Consider the following 16,134-nt stretch of genomic DNA (forward strand, 5'->3'; position numbering starts at 1 on the left):
AGTGGCACCCACATGGGCAAGACAACCAGGGTTCACCACTCTACTGGACCTATCAGTGGTGCCTCACTAGAAGCTTTCTCTCAACCCAGATCTTCTCACTCAGAACCAGGGCCAAATCAGGTACTCATCCCAAGGAGTTTAATCTTGCAATTTGGCTCCCGGAGTCTTAGAATTTGGATATTTAAATCTACCTCAAGAATGTATGGACATTTCTAAAGAAGCACGTAGACCAACCACAAGAGCATGTTATGGAGCAAAGTGGAAACGATTTGCCCACTACTGCATTTCTAAAAATTGGAACCCTTTACAAGTGTTGGTACTTGTTTATCCTACATTTGCATAGGGCAAACTTGGCATATACTTCTATTAGGTTACATTTAGAAGCCATTCTTGCTTATCTTCAGAACAGACCATGGTCTTCTATTTTTCAAATCCCTGGCATAAAGGCTTTTGTGGAAGGACTTAAATGGGTGATACCACAAAGATTCCCTCTAGTACCTTCTTGGAACCTCAATGTGGTACTCACTAGACTTATGGGACCGCCTTTTGAACCACTACATTCATGTCCCTTTGCAATTGTTTTTGTGGAAGGTGGCCTTTTTTTTGTTTAAATCACTTCCCTTAGATGTGTAAGTGAACTCCAGGCATTAACCTTTCAAGAACCCTTTTTTTTTAAATACATAAAGACAAAGTGGTTCTTCGTACCAACCCAAAATGTCTACCAAAAGTAGTATCTCAATTTCGTATTAAGCAGACTATTGAATTGCTAGATTCCTATCCAAAACCTGAGTTGAGTGCTGAAAGAGACCTCCACATTTTAGACATGAAAAGAGCGCTGATGTTCTATATTGATGTACCTAAACATTTAGGAATATAAAACAACTTTGTTGCCTTTTCTCCACCTCATAAAGGTAACCCTGTTACTAAACCAAGTATAGCAAGATGGATTGTTAAATGTATCCAAACTTGTTATGCAAAAGACCTGTTGTCCCGAGAGCACACTCAACACGTAAAAAAGGATGTATATGGCATTTATAGGTAACATACCCGTTAGACCTGGCAGCTTTTTGGCGTGTCTCCCCTGTCCTTTTGCCTTCTGACCTCCTGTTTCTGTGGTATACTGGACTATATTTTTGCTGGTTTATTGTCTCTAGCACTGATTAGCAGTGGTAAAGTGCACAAAGTATAAGTGCTCCCTATGTAAATTGTATTGGTGATTAGGTTATCCATGATTGGCATATTTGATTTACTGGTAAGTTCCTAGTAAAGTGCACCAGGGGTGCCCAGGGCCTCTAAATCAAATGCTACTAGTGGACCTTCAGCACTGATTGTGCCACCCACATGAGAAGCCAGGTAAACATGAATCAGACCTGCCACTGCAGTGTCTGTGTGTAGTTTTAAACTTCCAATTCGACTTGGCAAGTGTACCACTTTCCAGGCCTAAATCTTCCCTTTTACTGCATGTAAGGCACCCCTAAGATCGACCCTAGGTAGCCCCATTGGTAGGGGGCAGTGTATTTAGAAGGTAGGACATGTACTGGTGTGTTTGACATAACATGTCATAACAGTGAAATACTGCCAAATTCGGTTTTGAATGGTGCAAGGCCTATCTCTGTCATAGGTTAACATGGAGACTGCCTTTAAATATCTTTTAAGTGAATTTTCCCTTTGGGAGCAAATAGAAATATGTAGTTTGAGGTCTCTGAACTCACAATTTAAAAATACATCTGTTAGTGAAGTTGGTTTTTAGATTGTTAGTTTGAAAATGCCACTTTTAGAAAATGGGTATTTTCTTGCTTAAGCCATTATGTGACTCTTCCTGTTTGCGGACAGGGAGCTGGGGTGCAGCCTGCATATCCTAATGGGCCATCTGTGCTAGAGTGGAGGGAGGAGTGTCACTTACACGTGAATGGGCTGTGCCTGCCCTCTCACAATGCAGTCTCCAGCCCCTGGGGCCAGGCCTGGACAAGGCAGGACCTTGTGAACAACAGACGTTCCTTTGAAGTATGGCTACTTCAAAGGCACAAAGGGGTATAAGTAGTGGACCTAAAACCCCAGACTTTTAGAATCTTTCTGGATCAAGAGGAACTTCTGCCAAGGAGAAGAGCTGGAGAGGGATGTACTGCCCCTTTGCTGTGTGCGCTTTGCTGGGTTGACCTGCAGTTGCTTCTCTGCTTGAGAAAGTTCTCTAAGGGCTTGGAGTAAAGCTTGCCTCCTGTTAAAAGTATCAGGGATATCAAAGACTTCAGTTTTGTCTGCCTACAGCACTGGGAACTGTGTGTTTTGTGCTGTTCAAGAAGAAAACCCACACCGCCGCCACCACCAACGATGCCTCTGGCCGGCACCGTGACCTGCCGACACCTCATGGAGTCGTACTGCCCCACTTCGCACCACAACCCTTGTCTCACCGACGCCACCACCGAGCCGCCTGCACTGTGACCTGTGAGCCTCGCACTCCGGAATCGCCTTGCTCACACCGCAGCCTGTGCATCCCCGCCGCTCCTGCTGACACAAGCGCTGCTGCCTGCACCGTGGCCTGTGGACACCACTTGTTGAGGTACACAAAGCACCAGCCCGTCCTGCACCACAGCCCCAGCCCATCGACTCCAGCGTCACCAGACGTCCCCATCTGCACCGCAACCTGTGGCCGCTGCACGGAGCCCTCCAAGTGCCGATTTGGGCCTACTGACGACAGCGCTTCGGCAACAAAGCTGCCTGCATGTGACCTGGTGACGTCGCACCACCTGCTTCACACCGCATTCCTGGTCACACCAATGCCGCTGAAAGCCATCACTGAGCCGCTGCCTGCACCATGACATGTGGGCACCGCACGTTGAATCGTCCCACTTCGCACAGCATCCCCGATGCCATCCACGCCAGCGCTCCTGATTTCATCAGCCCGGAGTTCGATCTGCAATGCATATGACTTGAAGGGCCTGACGACCCCCGCACCAACTCTGAAACCGACGCCAGTGACGCCGCTCTCCGGATCTCATTGTGAGAATCAACACACCCTGCAATTCCAAGGTACTATTTGTGGGTCATCCCGACACCATAGGTGGCCCGTGACGCTGCGACCGGCCTGAACTGTTTGTTTTGTTGATCACAACGCAGGGATAGCCCCAGGTCGAACTATCGACTTCAAGGAGCTGTATTTTTTAGTAATTCTTGCAAAATTCATATTCTTATCACTGTATGATCGCTATTTATCGTTTTGAACTTGTTTTATATAGATAAATATTGGCTATTTTTCTAAAACTGGTGTGGTGTCCTTTTGTAGTATTGTTACTGTGTGTTATGTGCAAATGCTTTACACATTGCTTCTGAGCTAAGCCTGACTGCTTATGCCAAGCTACCAAGGGGGTGAGTAGGGGTCATCTGAGCGGGTATCTCCCTTATCCTGACTAGAGTGAGGGTCCCTGCTTTGACAGGGTGCAAATCGACTGCCAGCTAGAGACCCCATTTCTATAGCTGACATTTGTAAAGCAGCTACATGGTCAACACTGCACAGATTCACTAAACACTATTGTGTGGATGTTCTAGCACGCCTGCAAGCCATTGTAGGTCAGGCAGTGCTATGTGCGCTTTTTCCGACTACTGTAACACACACAGGTTATCCTCCACTAATTTTGAGGCACTGCTTTATACACTATGCAGAGCATGTGTATTTATAGCCACACATGCCATCAACCAGAAAATGTTACTTACCCAGTAATTATCTATTTGTGGCATGTAGAAGCCGTAGATTCACATGCCCTGGTCATCTCTAGTTCAATGTAATTTATGCACATAGTGGGGGGGGGAGGGCGGATAGTCATAAAGGTAAACTTACAGGTGGGTAAATCTACACATCTAAGTTTATTCTTACATTTTGTAGTAAATTTACTCAATTTGGGTTGTCGCTACCATTGGTTCAGCAGGTGCAGTGCACCGGGGCCCAGAGCCCTAAGGGGCCCATTAAATTGTATTGAATTTCATTGAATATAAATTGCATTTATATAGCTCTCACTACCCCAGATGAGTTGTTGAAGTGCTCTATGGTAAGTAGCCCACCATCCAGGAGCCCAAAATTGGTGGCGAGTCTATAGGTTATTGGGATTAGTCTTCTGCTCTCAAAGAAGCCACTCCACACATATACTCAAGTTTCTTTGTAGCACATTAATGACTTGTATGTGATCGTTATATGGGGTTATGTGAGAAACAAATGGTTTATGGAGTCAATAGATTTTGTTAGGTTGCAGAGATATGTTTAAGATGTAAAAGAGATTAAGACAATCGTGATTTAAAGTAGTCTACATAAATGAGGCATGGTGAAGGGAGGAAAGAATCATTCATAATAAATAAGGGATGAAAAACTTCAATGTCTGCTTTATATGCAGGGTTTTAGGAACATAACAGGTGGAGCTGTTTTTTTATTTTTTTTTACCTAACATGCAAATCAATGGGTGTAAGCCTGTAGTAAGAAACCATTTTTAAATTGTCCCTTTAAGGAATGTGTGTTTTAACAGTCTTTCGAGAGTTACTTTAACTGTCAAAGAGGTGGCAGATACCTCCCTCGCAGTAAGACACAGACCCACTGCTTGTTGAGACCTTTTTATAAGTGACCCTCAAGCATTGAGGCATTTTTGCACATCCCAGTACCAGCTGTTATGCACACCACTGCATTATAGATGCAATGAATACGTGCAAACCCAGAAAGGACACGTATGTGTACCTACTACAAAAGTACATTCAATACTATGAAGCATTGTTCCAGTTTATGCTTGATTATTATTTTACATCATACATAAGTTATACATATAAACATGTTAAGTAAATACCCTCCAAATTAATATAACAAGGCAGTTGAAAAACACATGGCCGCAGTCATCATTAGCAAACTCAACGCATTGTTTATCAGACCCGTTTATTACCTAGATCAGAAGAGTGTCAGAAAGGACAGTTCCTCTGCCCCTGCCTGAGGGACACTGGTCTTAAAAGAGCAGACACCAGGGTCCGCGGAATGTATGTGTCTGAGGTCACCATGATCTTCATTACTCACTTTGCCTTTGGTAGATCATATCTGACCCCAAGGATGGTGCTGGACTTACTACTGGTCTGATCTAGAGTACAGTTACTACTGTTTTAGATCCGTTTTGGGTGTAGTAACTTTAGACGTGCAATTTGTAACTAGCAGTGTGCTTACCTTTTTGTGCAAGGATGATGCATGTCCCTTCTTAAACCCTTCTCCTAACCTCTTCTTACTCCTCTTCAAACCACTCCCATTTAGTAGTAAGTTTTCCCCATTTTTCCAGCCACTCACCCTGTCCCTTCCACACTTACTACTAAATTATAAGCATATGTGCGCAGATATTTCATTTTGGGGAGGAGATTCTCTTCCAAGAACAAATAAAGGAGACGGAAACCTTTGCATGTAGGTAACTGAGTAGCATTTTGCAGTATGTGAGTAGTAGTATTATAATACTACTCGTACTACAAAATGCAGTTTGTGAATAATCCTCTTAGTTCCTTGAAATAGCAATCTTACTGAGGGACATGTTTTTCAAAATTCAGTTGTTTATGTCTGAAATAGAAAGTAATTCATTGGTGATATGCATGTTAATCTAATGTAGAAACAAGTGCATTGTCTTAATATTTTTTAACAAAATGTTTCTATGTGCTAGGAAGAGGAATAATCAATTGTTAAAGCTTGAACACAGCTTAAATATATTTGCATTCCAGTGGGTTTCTTTCTTAAGTGCCATTTTTTTCACCAGGTGAATACATTTAAATTCGTGAATTTTTGTTTCATTGTAATGGAGAAAATATCTTCACCTTCCCTTCTTTTCAACGAAAATGGCAATTATGTTTCTAGTCTCCTGTTAACTGTTTTTCTCGAAATATTTCATACAAGTTTCTACCGTTGTACCATAAAATTCTGCCTACATTTTATTGCACCAGGAGCCTTGCTTGACTTTGCAGTTTAATTTTGAGCACGTGTAAAATTAATATAGTTGAGAAATTCATTTCTAAGGACCTTGTCTGTAAATATATTTGTAAGGGAGGTGCTTAAAAATCAATCAAAAGTAATCCAAGTGTTTTTGGCATGATTTTTAAAATGTATCTTTGTTTATCTTTTTGTCTTTTAAGCTAAAGCAGTTAACTGTGTCACATCTGCATGTGCTTGGCTTGTGTTGTAGTGCTTAACACAATGGGTTCAGAATCTTCAGTCACTTCTTGTCTTGGCCAGCTTGTGCACCGTTTGTTCTTCTACAAAATATGACAATGTTATGCCTCCAGTTTGCAGCTGCAAATTTTGAGCATTTGTTAGATTCCTTGTGGTGTCACTTGGTATTGTACAAACATGATTGTTACTTTATTCAATTTATATTGAATCCTGAAGGCAGATCCGCTAAGGGCCTTAAAAATGTAGTGCCTTTTATTGGGCACCTTATTGCGTTCTTCTCAACTGAACATGCAAGGTTGGCTTAAAAGCTGTAAGCAAAATTCTTTGATTGTGTCAGTTTGTTCAGCTGCAAAATGTGGGTGGCTCCTTTGACTTACATTCTTAGAGATGGCTTTAGCATTATACCGTGATACAACGTTCTTTGCTAACGTATTGAGTTTCTTTGCAGAATATGAGCCTCAGACCATCTGTGAGCACCTGCAGTACCTGTTTGCATTGCTCCAGAACAGCAATAGGCGTTACATTGATCCATCATGTTTTGTCAAAGCCTTGGGCCTGGATACAGGACAGCAACAGGTAATACACTAGGGGAAGTAAGACACATCTGTGATATTTTATGGTGAAAAAATTCATACCATTTAATGACTTTTACTTTTTAGGTCTAGCTTGACAGTGCAGCTTCCGCCATTGACCAAATGGAACATGTTTAAAAAAATATACATTGTTTGGGTGTTTGGTTTTGTCTAGTAAATATTTTTGTCTACCCTCACGCTGCTCACTGATCTATTGTTCCACCTCCTGTGGATTGCTGGCATTACTTCATGATGGACTGTTTAAACCTCTTCAGAGTACTTTGAGTAATACAATTTTAGATTGTTTATCACATAGATGCAAAATATAAAGAAAACCGTTGTCTCTTATTTCTTTTCTACAGTAACTTTTTCAATATTTACTCTGGTTTGAAAATGATGCAAGTCAGACCTTTTGGCATTGTTGATGCTAATTATTTAATTTCTTGCTTATGGTCATCGATACATTTTGAGCATTACTTTTGTTTCAGCATTGAAGTTTCAACAGATAAATATACTTGGTAGGATCTGTAGAGGTGAAGGTTCCTCTAGATACAGGAATCTACAGACGATTGTCCATAATGGTTTCTCCACATGTAGCACATGTTGGTTTTAAAAAACCTTTAAGCTAGCTCAGCAAAGGAATGATGAAGACTGCTATGTGAGTGGCCGTTGGTGTGGTACTGTAATTGTACGAATATGTTTATTGTGATGGAAAGGCCCTTGATTTTTGATGCACCCAACAGGGACAGATTCTCGCTAATGGCCAATCTACCACAAAAGTGGGGCGTTTTCCACCCTGCAGTCCTTATTAACCGCTTGCTATAGAATTTTTTTTAAAAACTCATCAACTACTCATAGTTTATAGAAGAAAAAAGTAGCATTCCTTCATTCATTAGCATTAAACTTGTACCTGACAAACGAGACCATCCGGCAAAAGATTAAAAGAAAGTGAAAAGGCAGTCCTGCTGAGGCAATGCATAAAAGTGTAGGGTTATTTAAACATGCATGTGCCAAAAGAAGTTGAAAAGTGCTGAAATACATTCAGAAAAAACTCAGTATGATGTAAGTCTGATGCTAATGTTACACAACCATGATCAATGACAGTTGTGACTCAACAGTAAATCAAATGTTGCTACTACAGATTTGGTTATAAAAGTTTCCAAAAGAGGACTGTCTTAACGGAGCAAGTTTAGATCTTGCTGAGAGGTAAACTAAATTATGTTCTAAAGTTTATCCATGTGTATTTAATCCTTGCAGCATTTGACAATTTCAGAGGATTGTGGTTTTCTTTTTCATAATTGCCTAGAAAGGAATAACAAAATTCAATTTTAAAAGGTGCTCCCAAATACCCACTTTCTGCACTGACCTAATTGGACCCTAAATAATGTGGCTGAGAAAGTAAGCATTTGGCACTAATTTCTTTGTCTAATGCTATTGTTTTGCCAAGGTCCATTCTCAGTAGCAGCCCCCAGCTGATAGCCCCTTGCCTCCGCTCAAGTGTCCCTTACCAAAGGATCTGTTGACCGTTATGTACGAGTAATCCCCATCCTGATGGATGCAGAAATCTGTTCAGTTAGTGCCACTGCTTTGCTGTTCGGTCTCAGTGCTATGTTATTCATCTTGAAGTTGAATGGGGAGGAGTAAAGATGATGTTAGAGTTGTGATTTTAGCAAGAGTAGAACATGTCAGTGGCTTAATTGGTGAAGAAAGGTATGCAGCATGAATACATTTAAATGCCCAGTTCCGGCAGATTGGTTAATTATTCTGTCCAAAAAAACAGTTTAAAATTACATTTGCCAGAATCTGGATCCAGGACATAAACCTGTGCAATTAAAGAAAAATATTACCAAGGAGTCATTTAAACTTCTGCAACAGGTGACCTGCAGTAAATGATACATTTAGTCTACGATCAGACTCTTAGATGCAGAGAAGCTAACTGAGCTTCAGGTTTTGCACAGAGTTCTCTCACAAAACATGTACTGGAACATATGTTATAACTAACAAGAGCAAACTGGAACTTTGGGGTTAACTACTGAAGTGAACAGATCATAGTTAAAAAGAACCCAAAAGAAAAACTTGGAAAAACTAACCATGCCAAATTTCTCTGGAGTCTTTTGAAAATTCAGCACATTTATACAATGGCATGCACATGTCTAACTGACCCACTGTAAAGTGCTGCAGTGAATACAAATGCAAGCACCCCTAGGAAAGCCTTGAGCTTAAACCCTTGAGGACCTAATAAACAACTAATGTACTGGCTGGTCGCTGTATTCACATGTCTCGAGAGCTACTGATACTGGGGAAAAAGGACAGGTGGTTATCTTATCACAGCCCTGACACATATTAAATATGCAGGGAATATGACCATGTATTTCAGATGCAATTGTCTGTATCATATGCATTTGGTTGAAAGAAAGGCCGTGATCATCTGGTAAGTAGCACAGCAGATAGCCACACTTCACATGAGTAAATGAGAAATACTGTAATTGAATTATTCGTTTGCATTTGCTCCATCTCTGTAGTTGCAGACATAAAAATATGGATTGGTGTTCATTGCAGACTAATTAAAAGTGTCTAAAATTAATTCCAGCATTCTGCACCTCACTGTTTGCTGGTCTTAGCTGTAAAACATGATATTATTTTCACAGCAATAATTTGTGATTTTTGTTGAGGCGGGGGTTGGGTTGCTTCACCAAGAGCACAAGTAGAATGAAACAAACATTTTCTTTCTATTCAATTGTGTTTCTAGGATGCTCAAGAATTTTCAAAACTGTTTATGTCGCTGTTGGAGGATACACTTTCAAAACAAACAAATCCAAATGTTCGAGAAATTATTCAGAAACAGTTCTGTGGACAGTATGCTTATGTGACAGTGTAAGTATCAGAAAGGCTTTGCTTTTTTCCTCCCAGCGTTTGATAGGTAGGCCTTATTATTTGTACACTAATGTGTTTTCCTTTTTCGTTCTGAAGTGTTAAATTTTCCACACGGATTGGCATTCAGCATTGCTGTTTTCTCCAGGTGGCTAAAGGGGGCCTGATTCTTTCTAGAAAAAAAATGAAACGTGTAGGTTTGCGGTGAACAGGATGTCTTTTATAACAACTTTATAAAGTTTGCAGGTGGGACAGATTAGAATAATATACAACACCAAATTTTTTCCTTGTTTGCATCATGTTTTTACTCTGTGTTACCAGGGTGCCTTTTCTTTTCCCCATCTCCCATTAAGACTCACTAATGCTTGGTGATCATTAATAACTCCATCTGCTAGAGATGCTCCAGTGCAGTCTTCCATATCCCCTTTTTCCTCCTGTCCTCCTTCTAGTTGAAGTGCTAAAGAGTGCTAAATCACTTACAGCAACTCCAGTCTTGTAATATTCTATCTTCCTGTGTTTTGTTGGTTATCATCATTTGATCCTTTCTATACGATTTTTACCAATAGTGCAGACCGCAGCATTTTCTTAATCTGGGCGCCCTTTGGGAATTATATAATTTGAAGTGTGTTCTTTCACAGTGTTTCGTTATATATGGTTAGTAGAGAGTGGAGTCTTTTGTTTTGTTGAATGATTTCTGTAGGTTAATGTAGAATAGAAGTATGATGGGCTTGATCAAGGTGAAGATGTTTGTAGTGTCTTATACATATGATTTGGAGTGTAAAAGAACTTTCCATTTTTTTTGAGTTTAGTGGTTAGTTGTCATTGCTTGGTTAAAGCAATTTTTTTTTTTTTTTTTTTTAAGATGGCCAGCTCAGTGCAGGAGATATTTATGATGTGGTAATGTACTAACATTTCCGTAATTTTCTTTTGAGAGCAAACAATCACCAATCTTGCTTTCAAACTCCTGCACCTGTTTGCATCTAATCAGGAAGCATTATGGGGTCATTATAAGTAGGCTCATATTTTTAAACTTTGCAAGCATATTTTTCTACTGGAACCGCTGTCAGTAATGCAAGCCAAGCTCACAGCAATTCCCTAGAGCGCTCACTCTTATAATAAAGGCTTACCCTTAATGAATCATGCATATACTAGTTTGAACAGGTTAGACATTTTGGTACAAATCTAGCCTTAGTTGCAGAGGATGATCTTTCACAGATCATTATTATGGTACTTGAAACTAGCAGCCAAAGGGTTTGTGCTGCACGGGGATGGGCTTAATTGTCCAGTAGACACAATAAAAAGTAAAACCTGTTGCCCTTTACCCCAAACAATATGTTCTGGGCTATAGAAATATCGTACCCCTGATGTTGAATATTGGTGATTGTGATTTACACTGATGAAAAAATACGCTAAATTAAATTACACTAATCCACCATTGATCTGCACCTGGGCTTCACTTGCTTTTTGTTTTGCATTATTTCCAAGCTTCATTAGTCCTCATATTTCACCACAGCTATTGATGCCATGAGCCAGGAACCCATATTTAGGCCATTGGCACCACTTGGGGGAGGGTGGCAGATGAGTACTAACGTGATTTTTTGTTTGCAAGGTATGGATGCCTAGAGTTGGAAATATGTGATAGTAAGTCATCGCTTTTTACCTTTTGTCTCATATTATTAGATTAGCAACCATAGCCGGTAAAAAAATGGTTTTCGATATTTTTGATAAATGGTGTATAAATTCATCAAATGTGGAAAAATAAATCTAATTACAGCAGATTGGTTAAATTGAATATAGTTTAAATATAATTATCAATTGTAATAATAACAATGTAGTCCTTAAAATAATAACACTAAAACTTCATTGCATTCCTGATCTATTTATATAGATTATTATATGCATAAACTTCACTTACAATTTCAAATAATAGTTGTCACATCTTACTTAGGCATTGCATGTCATTAGTAAACATAAGCACACTATCATTCACATTCATCACCATCATCTTCTTCTGAATAGGTCTCATCATTCTCTGCATTTGATTTTCACAGGTGGGAAGCCTGCACATGTCTGCACCTGAGGCCATTTAAATGGTAGACCCTTATTGGCATTTGCAAGCTAGTAGATCTAACACAGCTTGAGGTGCTGGCTGTCCCTCCATCCAGTCCACTACCAGTTACTCTGCCCCTCCTTTTTTTTTTTTCCAACTTCCAGCCTTTCCCAATCGTACTATGTGTCTATGGAACATTCAGAAGATATCTCTTGCTTATAGTTGCTTGATTATTCGTACGTTCGGCATGTTTCTTCAGACAGTCCCTACGAGGTGGAAGTTGATGACTGTCTATCTCACCCTTCCTTGCGCAGAATAGTTGATAATTCAAGTCATTCACGTGATGAACTGAAGATTTTGGTGCACCGACAAGCATGAGATTTGCTCTAGTTTGTCCATTAGTTCTTCAGAGAGATCTCATTCATCTCCGAGTTGCGAAAATGTTTTCTGTGTATGTCTGTTGGCAGACAGGATTTTGAATGCACTTCTTTTCCCTTTCCCACAAATACCTGTACTTTGTCACATCCCGTAAACCTTTGGAGACCTGTCATAGCTCGACAAACATTTTCACAGAGAGTTGAAGCTGTTTTCCTAAAGTCATGGATTCGCATGCGTATTTTAATACCACCTTTGAGAAACAATTTAGGCATGATTCAGTCATGGAATCCCAAACATATAAACACATCGGTGTCATCTGAACTTATCATTTCTGCCTCATAAACCTCATTAGCAGCATGTGCAGCATGCAGCAACAAACGACCATCATCATCTTCGTGTGTACTGTTCAGATTGGGCACTTTGCGGCACCCTTCAGATGTGATTTTGTAGCATTCTTCTTCACAGTTCATGAACTTTATTTTATTCTCAAGTTTTACATAATACTGTGGTTTCCTCCATTTGGTAGCAAGACATGCAGTGAGAATTGTTTTATTCCTAATGTGGCTTAAGAATTCCCTCCACTGTCTGACAGTCTGGAAAGGTGAGATGCTCTGTAACTGGTGTCCGAGTTCTTCCCCTCTGATTGTTTTTTTTGCTGTTCGTAATAGACGTCTCATTGTACGTATCAAACACAACATTGATTCTTTGACTCCTGTTTCCTTCCCGCAAAGCCATGGACAAAACGGACATAGCCACCTCACCAAAGTTTGACTCCTCTCCTTTTACTCTCTGAACAAGAATCATACCATCAATCAGGGTGGCTGAATTTCCAGTTATTTCCTCAGCAGGGTTAATGTATTTCTGCAAGTATGCTGCTAAAACAGCTTTGTTTGTCATTCGTAACATACTTTTTGGAGTTGCTAAAGCACATGGTAGAGGTCATAAGGGATGAGAGAGTACATTGGTCATTTGAAGGTCTCAATTCTGTGCTGCCATAATGATTCGACCAACTAGTGCTTTGTCTGCTTTCATGATGATTGTCGTGCCATTGCTGTTCACTTCCTTCTTATTGGACATGTTAGTGAAGGATTTTAGTTTGTTTATTTTCATTGGGTCATGAAACGTATTAATAGGTGGATTATTCTCAAGTCGCTCAAGTGTGAAGTCTGTATAGCACTGTTCACCTATTTCTTGTGCCTTCATTATGTCTGATACTATGTCTTGAGATGCCTTTTTTGCTGTGGAGAGACTAATGAGATCATGTGGCCCAACAAGTGTGTTTATACAGCTTTGAACCAGACTAACAGCTCTCATAACAGCAGCTTAGTCTTTTTCGATTTGTGACTTATGTAGGTCTGCATGAGTAAAATCTGATCTATTGTTATCTGACCCGAAAAGGCACTTCTGGCTTCACCTGTCATATAATATCTTTTCACAGCACCTGCCTTGAGGTTGAACCTTGTCGTACCCCATGGAGTCTGTGTGTCTTTGTTGATTGTTACTACTATTGCTTGATCGACCGGAATTTGTCCAAACAGATTAAAATCTGGCAGTTGAACTGAAAAGCATCAGTTGATGAAGTTACGGTGTATCTCTGGATATTTCACTTCAAGTAATGTCATTTCGGCATAGTATACAGGAAAATATTTAGCGTAGTTCATCCTGTCATACGCAGAACACCATGGGATCATAGAGCGTATGGCGGTAAGATGTATATGCCAATTTCCTTCCTGAGCTGCATGCAGTAGAGCCAGCAATACATTTGTAACAATATCCACATACAGCATCCAAAATGCAGAGAGATCTTCATTGTCATGATGAAGATGTTCCAGGAATAAATTCCAAAGCTGGTTTAGTTTGGCAAAGGCAGCGTTCTGCAAGAGATTGTCTAATCTCTGTTGGCATAGGTATTTTGCAAAGTCGTTAACATCCTCAGTGACGCAGTAGACAACATGAATGTTCTTGTTGTAAAGCTTCTCCACCCAGGGGATAAATTCCAACCAAGCCAGTCTCAACACAGCTTCATACACACACTTGTGTACTCGAACTGCACAATTGTACACACAACCTTCTAGTGCTTATGATATTGGTCCTTCTGCTGTCATGTTTGCTTCAATGCAAAGCTTGCGAAGGCCAGCGTCTTCAAATCGCTTTCCAAGAATAGACATGTCATTGCAATTGATGTGAAAGGTGCAAATTTGAAGAATGATTCTGTCGTACACTGCTTTATGCTTTCATATGATCTTAGTTGCTTTTGCTTAGAGAGTTTGATCCATGACCACTACAATTTTTGCCAAATGCAGTGATTCCCTTATCAGCGCTGACTGTTTCAAACTTTCAGAAACAGTTGACAGCTAAGTTTCAGGGGCATTAATGGTGGGCAAGTAGCCAATGGAATCCTGTGATACACTAACAAGGTCTCTAGTACTGATGTTAAATCCTGTCATACTTGGTATTATCTGTGCGAAGCTCGCTTCTTGTCTTGGAACAATTCAGATTATGTTCTTATTTTGTGCCGGCTTCAATTGGGCAACACATTCTGCCATGAGTTTGGTACTTGTCATTAGTGGCTGAGGCCCAACTCGTTCACCAGAAACATACATGAACAATTTTTCAGTATTTGTGGTGGTAATTGTTCTTTGCTTTTGTTTCTCAATGCTTGTGAGAGGAGCTTTAAAAGGTTGTGGTCCAAACAACTTGGGCTGCACAGTTACACTGTTGAGCTGATGAGTTGTCCTGTTACCAGTAAGAGTCTCTTCCAGCTTATCAGTGTTATTCCATGTTGAAGAACAATTTGCCCATTGAAGGTAGCAGCAAGTTTCTGAAGACACAATGCGGTATCATTTTCTTCCAGTTGAGAGAATTAAATCCCATGACCCAAGTCTGTTTAGAGTGTGAATGATTTCAATATTGGCTGTCAGCGTTTTTACAGCATATGGGAGCAACAATTACTTGGGGGATGTTTTGCTGGCCATTTGTGATTGCATATATAATGTCCTGACTGAATGATTACATAAGTAAGGCAACTCCTTTGGACAGCTTTGTGTTTTCTGGATCTCCATTCTGAATTCCTAATAGGAACCGTTGAAGGTAATCAGACACTGAATAAATCTTTATCAACGTCTAATGAATGTTATGGCCATGGTGTCAGGAGGTTATTGTAGTGGCTTTATTAGGCACCTTATTTTAGCCATAGGCCTGCAGTTGTGCCCTTCAGCTTACTTATAATTTATTTGTATTCAGTTTTTTTTTCCTGAGCAGAAGCTTCATGCAGTGATGATGTTTTATTTATTTTATCTCATACACTTTTAGCCTAGAAACTGGTTTAATTCCTTTTAGTTTGACATTCTCATTCTGTGCTCTGCTCAAGGCTGTGCCCGATATTGTTGTCAGTACAATGTGGAACACCACAATCTTTGCCACTTCACAGGAAACATACGTGTTCTTACGCTAGGGCGGTTTTCTCAGAACACCAGCTGTTTTATTATAAAACATCCCTCTGTCCCCTATACTTTGGAGGGAGAGTTCCAGTCAGAAAATTGCCACTGTATGCAGTTTCTTCCTTGAAGCTGTCTTTTCCGCCCATATGAGAGAGGACCCTCTGTAGACTAACGGGCCTCTTTGCTACTACCATATTCAGGTATGGGGGATGGGGTCTTCCTAGGAATCCTGAATTGCGGATTAGGGCTAATACTGCAGTCCTCTAGTAGTGCTTTAGTGGCATAGATGTTGTATAGCTATTTTAGCCATATTTTAGACACGTTATTTTAGCAAACTAGGCCTGCTGTTGTGCACTTTAGCACAGTTACATTTTATTTAGCATCGCTTTATTTTGCTAGCATTAGCCACATTTGCAGGGTTGTTTTATTTTCTCTATTTGTTCCTTCGCCTAGGAAAGTATCACGTTCTTAGCATTGCACTTTGTGCTTTCCTCAAGGCTACAGTCAGATAGGGTTGCCGGCAAAAGTGGTATGCTGTGTCTCTAACATTCACAGAAACAGAAATATCCTTACTTGGGGACCCTTTCTTAGAATATCAACTGTTGTACTATAAAAACACTTCTTTGTCCCATACATGTTAGAGGAAGATACCAGCCA

General features: G+C 40.2%; 1 protein-coding gene across 2 annotated transcripts in view; it reads left to right on the plus strand.

Annotated features, from left to right (window-relative positions):
• USP48 (ubiquitin specific peptidase 48) overlaps positions 1 to 16,134 on the plus strand; it is a 774,242-nt gene that overhangs the window by 64,681 nt on the left and 693,427 nt on the right. For both annotated transcript variants that reach the window (XM_069240019.1, XM_069240020.1), the window contains exons 4-5: positions 6,615 to 6,742; positions 9,488 to 9,612. In XM_069240019.1, the coding sequence (XP_069096120.1) occupies positions 6,615 to 6,742; positions 9,488 to 9,612 (253 nt within the window). The remainder of the gene's footprint in view (positions 1 to 6,614; positions 6,743 to 9,487; positions 9,613 to 16,134) is intronic.

This window comes from Pleurodeles waltl, chromosome 6 (genome assembly GCF_031143425.1).
Source record: "Pleurodeles waltl isolate 20211129_DDA chromosome 6, aPleWal1.hap1.20221129, whole genome shotgun sequence".
NCBI lineage: Eukaryota > Metazoa > Chordata > Amphibia > Caudata > Salamandridae > Pleurodeles > Pleurodeles waltl.